The sequence below is a fragment of the Coregonus clupeaformis genome, unplaced genomic scaffold (genome assembly GCF_020615455.1).
Source record: "Coregonus clupeaformis isolate EN_2021a unplaced genomic scaffold, ASM2061545v1 scaf0838, whole genome shotgun sequence".
Taxonomy (NCBI): Eukaryota; Metazoa; Chordata; class Actinopteri; order Salmoniformes; family Salmonidae; genus Coregonus; species Coregonus clupeaformis.
The window spans coordinates 80,202-96,804 of NW_025534293.1; the positions used below are offsets into that span (position 1 = coordinate 80,202).

Here is a 16,603-nt window from a genome sequence, read left to right on the forward strand (position 1 = left end):
GTGCGAGTGATGCCGGGATGACAGGCCAGACGGGATTCGTGCCCCCACTGAATCACAGGTGACCTGAGATTTGCTGGAACAAACAGACGGTTGGGGGGCTGGTGCTTGGACCTGGCTGGTCCCGAAGAGCCTCCATGACCTGCTTCTCGATCTCCCAGGTGAGGGCCGCTACGACCAAGTGGCTGGGAAGAATGGGAGCTGTCATGGCGGTGGTCTCGTCCCTTCTGAAACATCCGGGGAAAGAGCATCAGGTTTGATGTTGCGAGATCCCGAGGCGGTAGGAGAGCGTGAAATTGAAGCGCGTAAGAACAGAGACCACCGCTGTTGACGGGAGTTCAGCCTCCTGGCTGTTTGGATATACTCCAGGTTCTTGTGGTCTGTCCACACTACGAATGGTTCCTTTGACCCTCTAACCAGTGCCGCCATTCTTCAAGGGGCGAGCTTGACAGCCAACAGCTCGCGGTTCCCAATGTCGTAGTTGCATTCGGCAGGGGTTAGCCGACGGGAGTAGAAGGCACAGGGGTGCATCTTGCCATCCTCAGCTGCTCTTTGAGAAAGCACTGCACCCACTCCCACGTCCGAAGCATCTACCTCCACCACAAACTGCCTTGCTGCATCTGGCATCTGGAGGATGGGAGCAGAAGTGAAACATGTCTTGAGGATATTGAAGGCCTTATCAGCAGCTGATGTCCATTGGTACGGTTGTTTAGTGCTGGTTAGCGCCGTGAGGGGTGCAGCCACTGTGCTATAGTTTCTGATGAATCTCCTATAAAAGTTGGCAAAGCCCAGGAACTGTTGCAACTTCTTCCGAGACTCAGGAACTGGCCAGGAAGTGACAGCCGACACCTTCGTGAGATCCATCTGAATGCTGCCCTCGGTCACCACATACCCCAGGAATGAAACGGGTCTTGGCATGGAACTCGCACTTCTCTGCCTTCACGAAAAGAGAGTTCTCCAGCAGGCGGCGCAGGACCAACCGGACGTGGTGCGTGTGTTCTGACAGAGTCTTTGAGAATATTAAAATATCGTCCAAGGTACACAAATACGAACGTATTTAGCATGTCCCTGAGGATATCATTCACTAGGGCTTGAAAAACTGCTGGGGCATTGGTGAGGCCGAAGGGCATGACGAGATATTCATAGTGGCCGGTTGGTGTGTTGAACGCTGTCTTCCATTCGTCTCCCTCCCTCATCCGCACCAGATGGTAGGCATTGCGAAGGTCCAGCTTAGTGAATACAGTGGCTCCCTGCAGCAGTTCGAAGGCAGACGAAAGTAAGGGCAGTGGGTAGCGATTCTTAACCGTGATGTCGTTCAGACCCCCGGTAATCTATGCATGGACGAAGAGAACCGTCCTTCTTGCCGACAAAGAAGAATCCGCTCCTGCGGGGGGAAGACGACGGGTCTAATTATCCCGGAGGCAAGAGAGTCATTAATGTAGTCCTCCATGGCCTTTCTTTCCGGGGCTGACAGTGAATACAGACGACCCTTGGGAGGTGCTGTGCCAGGCAGGAGATCAATCGCGCAGTCATAGGGTCTGTGTGGGGGTAGAGATGTCGCCTTGGATTTGTTGAACACCTCTTTCAGGCTGTGGTAACAGGCCGGAACATTGGATATGTCGGAGGTAGCGCTAGATCCTTCCCGGTGAACGGGCAGGGTGGCCCCCCTTAAACAGGTCTGGTGACAACTCCTTCCCCACTCACGGACTGTTCCTGTCTCCCAGTCGATGTGGGGGGTTGTGCTGACGGAGCCACGGGTATCCAAGAATGAGTGGTTGGCCAGGTGAGTGTAGGAGGTGAAACTGGATGGACTCTGGTGGTTTCCTGACAGCAGGATTGTCACAGGGGCGGAGATATGAGTGACAGTGCCAAGATGATGCCCATCCAGGGCTCGTGCAGGAATGGGTTGTGTCAGTTGATGATGGTTCACGCCCAGTTGCTGTGCAAGCTCAGGGTCCATGATGTTTGCTTCGGCTCGGAATCCACAAGGGCGGCCAATGTATGAGTCTTGTCAGAAAGCTGAAGGCGGAGATGAAGCAGGGTCTTTCGGATGGAGGGAGACTGAAGGCTTGTTGAGCTCACCCGGATCTCCCCCTACACCTGGTGAGCTGCGGCTTTTGCCGGACAAGTAGCGACACGGTGATTCTCGCCACCACAGTAGAGGCAAAGGTTGGAGCTTAGACGGCGCCGACGCTCCTCGGGAGTCAGAGAGGCACGGCCAATCTCCATGGGCTCAGGCTGATTGAGTTGGCTATGGGACTTGACAGGCAGGGGCTGGACAGAAGCGGTATCGACCCGAGTACGGATGGCAGGTTGACTGAGACGGCCCTTCTCCCTCCTCCGGGTCTGATACGGCGGTCAATGCGAACGGCAAGGTCAATGGCGGCATCAAGCGTTGAGGGCGGGTCATGGGAAACAAGCTCGTCCTTGATATAGTCCGCCAGGCTATGGAGGAAGGCTTGCACCAGTGCCTCTGGGTTAAACGAGCTTTGACTGGCCAGGGTACGAAAGTCAATGGAGAAGTCTGCCACTGTCCGATTGCCCTGACGGATGGTGAGCAGAGCTTGTGACGCTCGGCTGTTGGCGAGCCTAGGTCAAAGACCTTTAACATCTCCTCCTCAAAGGCACTGAAGGAGGCACAGGCTGGGGTTTGCCGGTCGAATTCCGCCCGTTCCCCACAACCGAGCTCGACCGGTGAGATGTGTGATGACATACCCCACCTTGGCTCCTCTGTTGAGAAAGTCCTGGGCTGTAGTGCAAACTGGATTCGGCAGCTGCTCAAGAATGGTCTTACTTGCTTCTGGTTGCCATCAAAACGTTCGGGTTCCCAATCCTTGGTTCAGGAGCGTGGGGATCTGGTGGCAGCACTGCCGGGCCTGCAGCATTGGGACCTCCAGCGGAGGGATGAAGGAGTATCGGTGGTACAGGAACAAAAGGACCAGGGGGTGCAGGTGGAGTAGCCGGGCTTGAGAGTAGTTGCAGGGCTTGGGCTAGCTGTTGTTGCTGCAGTTGGAACTGTTGTTGCTGCTGGTTGAATAGCTGGAGAAGGGGAAGCGATGTCGCCAGCCATCCGATTTATGTCTCCCTCAGAGCCGTTCCAGTCGCTGTAGGGCAGTCCTCTCTGGCTCTTCCTCCATCGTGGTCAGGGAGTGCGCTGGGTCCATGATGGTCAGATCGTTCTGTCACGAACAGAAGAGGACCCAAGAGCGCAAGTTCAAATTCAGAGTTCTTTATTCAAGGTTACAGGCGGGAAGAGGAGTCCCAGGGGTGTCAGGGGTCTTTCAGGGTCCTCCTGTGGGTACCTGTGCTCCGGGGTCACCAAATGTCCGGGGTGTCCAGTCCAAGTGCTTAGTGTGTGTGTTCCCAGTGATGGAGCGGCGTATCGGGCTGAGGGTGGTGAAACGTCTGGGCACGCTCATCTGGTGGTCGGAGACCTGGGGGAACACACACACACAACAGCAATATGAATGGCAGGCAGAAGTACAGATCAGGGCTGGGCAAATACGTGGTGAGAGACAGAAGGCAGAAACGAAAGTTACCGGAGGGGCTGAAGATCGGAGAGTAGTCGAGGTCCAGAAGGCAGGTTGGGATAGACGGGGCAGTAGAACAAGGAGGCAGTCAAGAAAGGATCGGTATCACAAACAGGAGTCAGAGCGCAGACAGGCAGGTTACTGGTCCGGGGTTTGAAGACGATCTGACAGGGCTTGGCTGAAAACCAGGGCTTGATATACTGGGAGAGGTAGTGGGGAAATGCAGTTCAGCTGGCAGAGTAATTAGAACAGAGTGAGGCAAGGTGAGGATGGTGAGTGGGAAATGCAGTGCAGCTGGCCAGGTAACAAGAGCAGAGCAGGGCAGGTGGAGCTAGTTAGGCTGAGTAGAGAGAGGGAGGTGAGCAGAGTGGAAGATAATTGAATGCAATTAATGTTGCTACCAGGGAGAGAGAGTGCTCATGACACTATCAAATCTAAAAATCTCTAACAGAAAACCAAAGAAAAGTAATAACAGTGATAAATGGTTTGATGAAGAATGCAAAAACCTAAGAAAGAAATTGAGAAACCTATCCAACCAAAAACATAGAGACCCAGAAAACCTGAGCCTACGCCTTCACTATGGTGAATCACTAAAACAATACAGAAATACACTACGGAAAATGAAGGAACAGCATGTCAGAAATCAGCTCAATTTAATTGAAGAATCCATAGACTCTAACCACTTCTGGGAAAATTGGAAAACACTAAACAAACAACAACACGAAGAGCTATCTATCCAAAACGGAGATGTATGGGTAAACCACTTCTCCAATCTTTTTGGCCCTATAACAGAGAACAAACAGCAAAAAAATATACATGATCAAATGCAAATCTTATAATCAACTATTAAAGACTACCAGAACCCACTGGATTCTCCAATTACATTGAATGAACTACAGGATAAAATACAAACCCTCCAACCCAAAAAGTCCTGTGGTGTTGATGGTATCCTCAATGAAATGATAAAATATACAGACCACAAATTTCAATTAGCTATACTTAAACTCTTTAACATCATCCTTAGCTCTGGCATCTTCCCCAACATCTGGAACCAAGGACTGATCACCCCAATCCACAAAAGTGGAGACAAATTTGACCCCAATAACTACCGTGGGATATGCGTCAACAGCAACCTTGGGAAAATCCTCTGCATTATCATTAACAGCAGACTAGTTCATTTCCTCAGTGAAAACAATGTACTGAGCAAATGTCAAATTGGCTTTTTACCAAATTACCGTACGACAGACCACGTATTCACCCTGCACACCCTAATTGACAAACAAACAAACCAAAACAAAGGCAAAGTCTTAAAATGCTTTGTTGATTTCAAAAAAGCTTTTGACTCAATTTGGCATGAGGGTCTACTATACAAATTGATGGAAAGTGGGGTTGGGGGAAAAACATACGACATTATAAAATCCATGTACACAAACAACAAGTGTGCGGTTAAAATTGGCAAAAAAACACACACATTTCTTTCCACAGGGCCGTGGGTGAGACAGGGATGCAGTTTAAGCCCCCACCCTCTTCAACATATATATCAACGAATTGGCGAGGGCACTAGAACAGTCTGCAGCACCCGGCCTCACCCTACTAGAATCTGAAGTCAAATGTCTTCTGTTTGCTGACGATCTGGTGCTTCTGTCACCAACCAAGGAGGGCCTACAGCAGCACCTAGATCTTTTTGCACAGATTCTGTCAGACCTGGGCCCTGACAGTAAATCTCAGTAAGACAAAAATAATGGTGTTCCAAAAAAGGTCCAGTTGCCAGGACCACAAATACAAATTCCATCTAGACACCGTTGCCCTAGAGCACACAAAAAACTATACATACCTCGGCCTAAACATCAGCGCCACAGGTAACTTCCACAAAGCTGTGAACGATCTGAGAGACAAGGCAAGAAGGGCCTTCTATGCCATCAAAAGGAACATAAAATTTGACATACCAATTAGGATCTGGCTAAAAATACTTGAATCAGTTATAGAACCCATTGCCCTTTATGGTTCTGAGGTCTGGGGTCCGCTCACCAACCAAGAATTCACAAAATGGGACAAACACCAAATTGAGACTCTGCATGCAGAATTCTGCAAAAACATCCTCTGTGTACAACGTAAAACACCAAATAATGCATGCAGAGCAGAATTAGGCCAATACCCGCTAATTATCAAAATCCAGAAAAGAGCCGTTAAATTCTATAACCACTTAAAAGGAAGCGATTCCCAAACCTTCCATAACAAAGCCATCACCTACAGAGAGATGAACTTGGAGAAGAGTCCCCTAAATAAGCTTGTCCTGGGGCTCTGTTCACAAACACAAACAGACCCCACACAGCCCCAGGAACAACAACAACAACAACACAACTAGACCCAACCAAATCATGAGAAAACAAAAAGAGAATTACTTGACACATTGGAAAGAACAAACAAAAAAACAGAGCAAACTAGAATGCTATTTGGCCCTAAACAGAGAGTACACAGTGGCAGAATACTTGACCACTGTGACTGACCCAAACTTAAGGAAAGCTTTGACTATGTACAGACTCAGTGAGCATAGCCTTGCTATTGAGAAAGGCCGCCGTAGGCAGACCTGGCTCTCAAGAGAAGACAGGCTATGTGCACACTGCCCACAAAATGAGGTGGAAACTGAGCTGCACTTCCTAACCTCCTGCCAAATGTATGACCATATTAGAGACACATATTTCCCTCAGATTACAGCGATCCACAAATAATTCGAAAACAAACCCAATTTTGATAAACTCCCTTATCTACTGGGTGAAAAACCACAGTGTGCCATCACAGCTGCAAGATTTGTGACCTGTTGCCACAAGAAAAGGGCAACCAGTGAAGAACAAACACCATTGTAAATACAACCCATATTTATGTTTATTTATTTTCCCATTTGTACTTTAACTATTTGCACATTGTTACAACACTGTATATATACATAATATGACATTTGAAATGTCTTTATTCTTTTGAAACTTCTGAGTGTAATGTTTACTGTTAATATTTATTGTTTATTTCACTTTTGTTTACTATCTACTTCACTTGCTTTGGCAATGTTAACACACGTTTCCCATGCCAATAAAGCCCTTAAATTGAATTGAATTGAAATTGAATTGAGAGAGAGAGAGAGAGAGAGAGAGAGAGAGAGAGAGAGAGAGAGAGAGAGAGAGAGAGAGAGAGAGAGAGAGAGAGAGAGAGACAGAGAGAGAGAGAGAGACAGAGAGAGAGAGAGAGAGAGAGAGACAGAGAGAGAGAGAGACAGAGAGAGAGAGAGAGACAGAGAGAGAGAGAGAGAGAGAGAGACAGAGAGAGAGACAGAGAGAGAGAGAGAGAGAGAGAGACAGAGAGAGAGAGAGAGAGAGACAAAGAGAGAGAGAGAGAGAGAGAGAGAGAGAGAGAGAGAGAGAGAGACTGTGTGAGAGAGAGAGAGAGAGACTGTGTGAGAGAAAGAGAGAGAGAGAGAGAGAGTGTGCGAGAGAGACTGTGAGAGAGAGACTGCGAGAGAGAGACTGTGAGAGAGAGACTGTGAGAGAGAGACTGTGAGAGAGAGAGAGAGAGAGAGAGAGAGAGAGAGAGACTGTGAGGTTACTGTGACCTCCCAGTATTTAGAAATGGATGTCAAACTCACTTGTTCTTCAGTCTAGAAAGAAAAGGAAAGGGGCATTTCATATGCAGACAAGTTATTGCGCATTGGCCATGTTTCAGTTCAATCTGACATGTGATTAACACTCTCCCATCCCCCTCTGTCCTTCTCTCTCTCTCCTCACCTCCTCTCCTCCACTCCCCTCCTTCCTCCACTCCCCCTCCTATCCTCTCCTTTCCAAGTGATTATTGTATTAACACAGTGCTTCTTAATCCTGGTCCTGGGGAAACCTTTGATTAGTGGAATCAGGTGTGTGGAACTAGGGCAAAAACAAACAAAACATCTGCAGCTCTTTGGAAAACGAAACACTGGTTAGACACTACAGTCATAAACAGACGGTTAAATTAGGGTTACTAGGACACACCAGGGTCGGCTACCTCAGGAGAGGATCCTGTCTCAGAGGGTAAGGACTGAGGACCTACCAGCCAGGGAAAAACAGAAACGGTATAGAAAGAGTTAAAATACAGATGGATGAAAAATAACTAGAGACTGATGTGTGTGTGTGTGTGTGTGTGTGTGTGTGTGTGTGTGTGTGTGTGTGTGTGTGTGTGTGTGTGTGTTCTTACGTGCGTGTATTGTAGATGTTGAGTTTAAGCATGGGCAGACGGAGCACGTTGTAGAGGTGGAGGTGTTGTATGATGGAGTCAGAGAGATGAGAGAAGCCTTCACTGTTCACCTGAAACCTGATGACAACATGGTGGCTGAAACGCAGGTGAGGAGGATCTTGGCCCACATTTTACATTTTACAATCAATCAATCACACCTGAACACTCTCACTACATACCAATCAATTAACCAACCAATCACACCTGAACACTCTCACTACATACCAATCAATTAAACAACCAATCACACCTGAACACTCTCACTACATACCAATCAATTAACCAACCAATCACACCTGAACACTCTCACTACATACCAATCAATTAACCAACCAATCACACCTGAACTCTCTCACTACATACCAATCAATTAACCAACCAATCACACCTGAACACTCTCACTACATACCAATCAATTCACCAACCAATCACACCTGATCACTCTCACTACATACCAATCAATTAACCAACCAATCACACCTGAACACGCTCACTACATACCAATCAATTAACCAACCAATCACACCTGAACACTCTCACTACATACCAATCAATTAACCAACCAATCACACCTGAACACTCTCACTACATACCAATCAATTAAACAACCAATCACACCTGAACACTCTCACTACATACCAATCAATTAACCAACCAATCACACCTGAACACTCTCACTACATACCAATCAATTAACCAACCAATCACACCTGAACACTCTCACTACATACCAATCAATTAACCAACCAATCACACCTGAACACTCTCACTACATACCAATCAATTAACCAACCAATCACACCTGAACACTCTCACTACATACCAATCAAGTTTTGGTTCAACAGGGCAGTTGGGTCAGCAGTTTAACACATGGTTGTACAAACTAAGTCAATCTAACTCTTATAAACTAAGTCAATCGAACTCTTACAAACTAAGTCAATCTAAGTTAAGTTCATAACAAAAGTCAATCTAACTCAGTCAATCTAACGCATACAAACCCTGTGTGTTGTGTCAGATGACCAAGGCCATCGTGTACATCGAGGAGACCAACAGCATGGCCGACGTCACCTTCCCCTCCCTGCCTCACATGGTGTCACTGCTGCACTATGACGACATCAGCAAGACAGCTCAGAACCGCCACCCTCCTGCTGGTTACCCCGTTGTCTGTGTCACCGTAAGTCAGTCCATTTCAGTTAATGTCCTCATAGTCAGTCTATGTCCCCAAGAGTCAGTCTGTCTCCATAAGTCAGCACGCATTCCCAAGAGTCATTTTAATGTCCCCACAAGTTAGTATATGTCCCCACAAGTCGGTCTGTGTCCCCACAAGTCAGTATATATCCCCAAGAGTCAGTCCGTCACCGTAAGTCTGTCTGTGTCAGTCTCTTTCCCCACAAGTCAGTCTATGTCCCTGAAGTTCAGCTTTCCCGTTGCCTCCACCAGCAGACGGTGAACACACAGAGAACTCATCTGAAACGGTCAGGGGCTGGAAGACCCTAATCTAAACAGAGAGTAAAGTACTTTAGCCTGACTGTAGTGAAATCATAGTTGAACAAAAGTCAAATCAAATTTTATTTGTCGCATACACATTTTTAGCAGATGCGAAATGCTTGTAAAAGAGCCTGAAACAAGGCGGCCATGTCTGTCGGTGCCATCTTACATAAACGCAACATGTAAAGTGTTGGTCCCATGTTTGAGCTGAAATAAATAAAAAAATCCAGAAATGTTCCATACGCACAAAAAGCTTATTTCTCTCAAATGTTGTGCACAAATTAGTTTACGTCCCTGTTAGTGAGCATTTCTCCTTTGCTAAGATAATCCATCCACCTGACAGGTGTGGCGTATTAAGACGCTGATTAAACAGCATGATCATTACACGGGTGCACCTTGTGCTGGGGACAATAAAAGGCCACTATAAAATGTGACCGACCGGCTCGATACGGTCTTATGTAGCAAAGTTTGAAATTGTGTTTTTTACATTGGATAAAAGTAGAGACTCAGAGCTAGAAAATGGTCAATCATACAGTACAGTTGAGGAACAATGGGAAAGTGATTCTGCTTTGAAAGTTGATTAACTTTTAACCTCACTTTTGAGAAAATGGCCCTTGAATGTTTTGGTACCTATTGGAGAGCTCTTCTTTGTCTACACCGATTCAGCATCGTTCACACCCTCTTAAGCTTTAGCCCCACCCATCTCTTTAAGGGTTGATCCGAGAGTTCTGTCCTAACAACAGCAGTCAATCACCCAAGCTAACTGGCTAGCTTGCTAGCTACTTCCAGACACAAATGAGAGAACAGCTCACTCTGACCATTTTACTCGCCCTAGCAGAGCTGGTTAGGCTGTTTTTATGTTATCCAGAGCGTTGGTGACTGCAACTGTGCTGCTGGCAACAATTTAATTACGTTTTTTTGCCAACGTTTACTGACACCAGCCATATTCAACGGGTGTTGAGCGTTCGTAATTTCATCAGTTATTCTGCGCTCTGGGACACACAGACGAGAGTGCTCTGAAATCGGAGTAGATAGCCAGAGCGAATTTACCAGCTATGTCTATCGACAGTTGTCGCGGTGACATCATAAACATTCTATTGAAATAGTTACTTACATTGTGGAGTCCTTTGTTTAGACATGTAGCTAGCTGGCTAAACATTGAACCATAATCCCAACTCATAACGTTACTACCCTGCATGAATCTGCAGGTAGCTAACAAACTAGGTTCAATGTTAGCTAGCTAACATTAGGCTATAACTAGCAATGCAAATGGCTCTGAGATACAAATAATATTACTACACAGATCATGCATGTAATGTTAGCGAGCTAGCCAGCCGGCTAACGTTACCTAGCTAGCTAACAGTACACTTTAACTTGATATGAAAATGACTTTCTGACAAAATATCTGAAAATGTAGCTGGCTAGACTCTCCCGTATAGATGGATGGATGCTTCTCCCTCTCTGTCATGGATGCATTGGTTGCCCTTAGTTTGAGACAGGTGTTTTATACAACAGCCTTCTGTGTGTTCTCTTTTCGACTCCGTCTGCATATTTGCAATCAAACGCCAGAATTTTATCCATCTCCTTAGCTATTATACTCTAATTCCACTGATTTCAAAACTCGGTCCTCCAGAAAGTGAAGAGCAACACTTATGCATTTCTACTATGTGATATCTTTCAAAATAGCTGCGTTAGAAAGGATTACGTGCACATACTAACCAGCTCATGTTATAGACAGAAGCAGGCTACATGGCAGACCAATCCAAACTCATCTCTCGGCATGCCCAGCCCACCCATTATCTCAGCCAATTATGGCTAGCGGGAAGGTTGCTGTCTTTTTCCATGGCTAAACCAACTAGGCTTGTAATTTAACAATTGTATTCGTATTTACAGATGGCATACACGTTTGTTATTAAGGCACATGAACGTTCACATGTTCCAGAAGGCATTTCTGCCAAAACAAAACATTTTTATTTAAAAAAAAGTTTACTTTCAAATGGCACTCCTGTGAAGTAGTGACGCCTAGTTTCCTGAAACGAGTCACAAATTTGCAAATATCTCAAATTTTGAGGGAGAATGCTGACTGCAGGAATGTCCACCAGAGCTGTTGCCAGAGAATTGAATGTTCATTTCTCTACCATAAGCTGCCTCCAACGTCAATTCAGAGAATTTGGCAGTACTTCCAACTGGCCTCATAACCGCAGACCATGTGTAACCACGCCAGCCCAGGACCTCCACATCCGGCTTCCTCACCTGCGGGATCGTCTGAGACCAGCCACCCGGACAACTGATGAAACTGTGGGTTTGCACAACCGAATAATTTCTGCACAAACTGTCAGAAATCATCTCAGGGAAGCTCATCTGCGTGCTCGTTGTCCTCACCAGGGTCTTGACCTGACTGCAGTTCGGCATCATAACTGACTTCAGTGGGCAAATGCTCACCTTCGATGGCCACTGGCACGCTGTAGAAGTGTGCTCTTCACGGATTAATCCCGGTTTCAACTGTACCAGGCAGATGCCAGACAGCGTGTATGGCATCGTGTGGGCGAGTGGTTTGCTGATGTGCGCCATGGTGACGGTGGGTTATGATATGGGCAGGCATAAGCTACAGACAATGAACACAATTGTATTTTATTGATGGCAATTTGAATGCACAGAGATACCATGATGAGATCCTGAGGCCCATTGTCTTGCCATTCATCCACCGCCATCAACTCATGTTTCAACATGATAATGCACGGCCCCATGTCGCAAGGATCTGTACACAATTCCTGGAAGCTGAAAATGTCCCAGTTCTTCCATGGTCTGCATACTCACCAGACATGTCACCCAAGGTAGGGGGAGGGTTTGGCCGGCAGGGATGTGGGTTCGTTTCCCACGGGGGGCCAGTATAAAAATAAATAAAATAAAAAATAAAATAAATACATGTATGCATTCACTAACTGTAAGTTACTCTGGATAAGAGTGTCTGCTAAATGACTAAAATGTAAATGTAATGTTAACTTCCAATCAGTTGTCTATGCAAAAAGTGCACTGTGAACCATTGTACATGGGCCTTGAATTATAAAATAATATTTCATTAAAATAAAGTGCATGTTTTCTGGAAAACAAAGGAGAGTTGAATAAAAATAATAATCTGAATGCACAGAACGTCACTGTGGGCCATGCAATATTAATGTATAAGTCACTCTGGGCCATGCAATATTAATGTATAAGTCACTGTGGGCCATGCAATATTAATGTATAAGTCACTGTGGGCCATGCAATATTAATGTATAAGTCACTCTGGGCCATGCAATATTAATGTATAAGTCACTCTGGGCCATGCAATATTAATGTATAAGTCACTGTGGGCCATGCAATATTAATGTATAAGTCACTGTGGGCCATGCAATATTAATGTATAAGTCACTCTGGGCCATGCAATATTAATGTATAAGTCACTGTGGGCCATGCAGTATTAATGTATAAGTCACTGTGGGCCATGCAATATTAATGTATAAGTCACTCTGGGCCATGCAATATTAATGTATAAGTCACTGTGGGCCATGCAATATTAATGTATAAGTCACTGTGGGCCATGCAATATTAATGTATAAGTCACTGTGGGCCATGCAATATTAATGTATAAGTCACTCTGGGCCATGCAGTATTAATGTATAAGTCACTGTGGGCCATGCAATATTAATGTATAAGTCACTCTGGGCCATGCAATATTAATGTATAAGTCACTCTGGGCCATGCAATATTAATGTATAAGTCACTGTGGGCCATGCAATATTAATGTATAAGTCACTCTGGGCCATGCAGTATTAATGTATAAGTCACTGTGGGCCATGCAATATTAAGGTATAAGTCACTCTGGGCCATGCAATATTAATGTATAAGTCACTCTGGGCTATGCAATATTAATGTATAAGTCACTGTGGGCCATGCAATATTAATGTATAAGTCACTCTGGGCCATGCAATATTAATGTATAAGTCACTGTGGGCCATGCAATATTAATGTATAAGTCACTCTGGGCCATACAATATTAATGTATAAGTCACTGTGGGCCATGCAATATTAATGTATATGTCACTCTGGGCCATGCAATATTAATGTATAAGTCACTCTGGGCCATGCAATATTAATGTATAAGTCACTGTGGGCCATGCAATATTAATGTATAAGTCACTCTGGGCCATGCAATATTAATGTATAAGTCACTGGGCCATGCAATATTAATGTATAAGTCACTCTGGGCCTTTCCCTTGTATCAATGAGAGAAATGACACTTTCTGTCTGCTTTGAACTTTGGCACAAATGGTGTGAGAGCAACTCTGAGAACCTGGTGCAGGTGTTCATTGGTGAGCTTGGTGCGGTAATTGTTTTTAATAAAGTTAATTGTGGAGAAGTCTGATTCCACAGCTGTATGTGGAGCCAAACATGGTCAGGATGTGTAGTGCCCGTTTCTTGAGAACAGGGACATCAGCTGCAGGCGCCATCTTTCCCCAGAAAGGGACAGGGTCACAATCACCAGCCTGTTCCTTCAGAGCCAATCACCAGCCTGTTCCTTCAGAGCCAATCACCAGCGTGCTCCTTCAGAGCCAATCACCAGCGTGCTCCTTCAGAGCCAATCACCAGCCTGCTCCTTCAGAGCCAATCACCAGCCTGCTCCTTCAGAGCCAATCATCAGCCTGCTCCTTCAGAGCCAATCACCAGCCTGCTCCTTCAGAGCCAATCACCAGCCTGCTCCTTCAGAGCCACATTTTCTTGCAGTTCAATCACCTCCATTTGCAGTGATGCAACATCTACCCATCTGAAGATCTGTTTAGCTTCCTCTGACAACTTTGTCACATTTGTGACCAAGAAGGGGTTCTGGATGAGCAGCAGCAGTTCTCTTCCAACAGTGAAGTCATCAAAGCGAGCCTTGAAGTTCTCCATCAGCTTCTGGATGAAATCAACCTGGTTGGGAACATCTTTGTCTCTCTGCGTTTGCGCCAGAAGATTGGGGAAGTGGACAAGTTCTCCCTGGAGATCATTTCTTGAAAAGCTCCACTTTCTTCTGGAAAGCCCGGACTGCTGTTATCATAACACACACTGTGTTGTCCCGTCCCTACAGCTTAACATTCAGTTGATTAAGGTGTGATGTAATGTCTGTCAAAAATGCAACTGTTTCCATCTTCTCCTCGTCTTCCAAAAACTCAGAAAACTGAGTTGCCTTGTCATTCTTTTTGCTCTGATAAGAAAGCTTTGATTTCCTCCTGAATGGCCCAAAAGCGTTCCCAAACCCTGCCTTTTGCTGAGCCATCTGACATTGTTGTGCAGTAGTAAGTCATCAAAACATGGCAGTGGCCTCTGTCAGAATGCCTCGTAACAGGTGGTGTTGTAGGGATGATGTTGCTCTCAAAAAGTTGATCAGTTTCATCATCGTTGTCATGACCTCAGAATACTGTTTACCCAGACTGGCGCACAGGACAGATTGATAGATGATGCAGCGGTATGATGTCAGGTCAGTGTGGTCCTTTTTCAAACATGCAACCAGTCCCCTCCCTCTTCCTATCATGGCTGGAGCTCCTGTGGTGATGGAGACCACTGACTTCCGATCTATCCCCCTTTTTGTCAGCATCCCTTTGATGGCCTCATGGATATCCTCTCCCCGGGCTTCTAGATGTGTTAAACCCAACAGCTCCTCACAGAATTCCTTCTTTGTTTTCGTTATAAAATCTGACCAACACCAGGAGCTGGGCTTTATCAGTGTTATCTGTTAATTCATCCTAATTAAATGCATGGTGCATTCTGAATGGCCTCATCAAGTTGTGAAGTTTAAATCTTCAGCTAATATTTCAGTTCTCCTCATTGCTGTGGAATCTGACAGTGGGATCTGTTTGATCTTTTCCCCGAGCTCATCTTTTTGTTTACCTTCAAGCAAGGCGTCAGCATCTTCACACATGCATCTTTTACCATCTCAGCATCAGAAAAAGGTTTTTTGGGGGGGTTTTCCCAAAACCAAAGCTATCCTCAGTGAACACTCCGTTGCACGTTGGTTGGGCTGTCAGGGAATTGACAAGGACTTTGGTGGACCTCCCATTTTGGGATTTGAGTTGGTTAATCTGATTTGTTCCCACCTACGTGTTCAGGGGATACGTCTGATCCAGTTTACTAAGCCTGGTGTCATAATGGCGTTTAACATTGGCACTTTTCACGAGAGCTACGGACTCGCTGCATATCAGGCACATTGTTTCTGTGCTAGTTGCGGGGGAAAATGAAGGCACACTACTCGTCTCCGAATATATGATTTTCAGCTTCATGTATTATTAACAAAGATACTGTTAACTGAGCTCCTTCTATCTGTGATGTTAACAGTTGAACCGCGGTCAAATCCTTCTGTTTCTTTGTACCTGTTTTGTCCCGAGGTCCGGCAGAGGATATTTGCATTGCATGTGATTGGATGAGGCACGGCCTCTTGTATTTGCATATAACCACGCAATTGAATTCGAACGGGCACTAGTAGAGGCGCCCGTTGCTTCGGGAGAGCGAGACAGAGAGGTTGTTGAGTTAGAGAGGCCGATTTTTGAAAGCTGTCTAAAAAATAAGTTATTGACTTTTATAACTAAATGTGATGTTGTTCGGTCCTTCTCTGGGTCCGGATCCGGACCGTTGTCCGCCTGTTTAGTTTGGATGCCCTATGGGGGAAAAAAACCGAAGAACCCTGTATGGTTCTTCTTAGCATTATTTTTTTCTAAGAGTGTAGCAGGTGTTAGTCCTTGGATGGAGAAGTCCAGAGGTGAAGGGAGCAGCACAGAGATACAGGAGAATCCACTGGAGGAGATGCTCTCTGTGCCGCTGGAGGAGATGCTCTCTGTGCCGCTGGAGGAAATGCTGTCTGTGCCGCTGGAGGAGATGCTGGAGGAGATGCTGTCTGTGCCGCTGAAGGAGATGCTCTCTGTGCCGCTGGAGGAGATGCTCTCTGTGCCGCTGGAGGAGATGCTCTCTGTGCCGCTGGAGGAGATGCTCTCTGTGCCGCTGGAGGAGATGCTCTCTGTGCCGCTGGAGGAGATGCTCTCTGTGCCACTGGAGGAGATGCTCTCTGTGCCGCTGGAGGAGATGCTGTCTGTGCCGCTGAAGGAGATGCTCTCTGTGCCGCTGGAGGAGATGCTCTCTGTGCCGCTGGAGGAAACAGAGAGAGTGGATTCTCCTGTAATAATTATTAGATTATGTGTTGATTATTACATGATGAAGTGGGCAGAAAATATTCCATGATTAGTGTAATAACCTTAACCAATAATGTAATATTCAGTCTCTTTTTGTAATCCCATGCATATCAAGTGCTTCAGTAATAGCAGACT

The 16,603-nt window shown here is 45.9% G+C and overlaps 1 protein-coding gene across 1 annotated transcript in view; it reads left to right on the forward strand.

The window, feature by feature from the left end:
- LOC121556629 (FRAS1-related extracellular matrix protein 2-like) overlaps positions 1-16,603 on the forward strand; it is a gene marked incomplete at its 5' end in the record, with an annotated part of 146,481 nt that overhangs the window by 71,391 nt on the left and 58,487 nt on the right. Inside the window, 2 exons of the mRNA XM_045216882.1 lie at positions 7,758-7,888; positions 8,797-8,955. Of these exons, the coding sequence (XP_045072817.1) occupies positions 7,758-7,888; positions 8,797-8,955 (290 nt within the window). The remainder of the gene's footprint in view (positions 1-7,757; positions 7,889-8,796; positions 8,956-16,603) is intronic.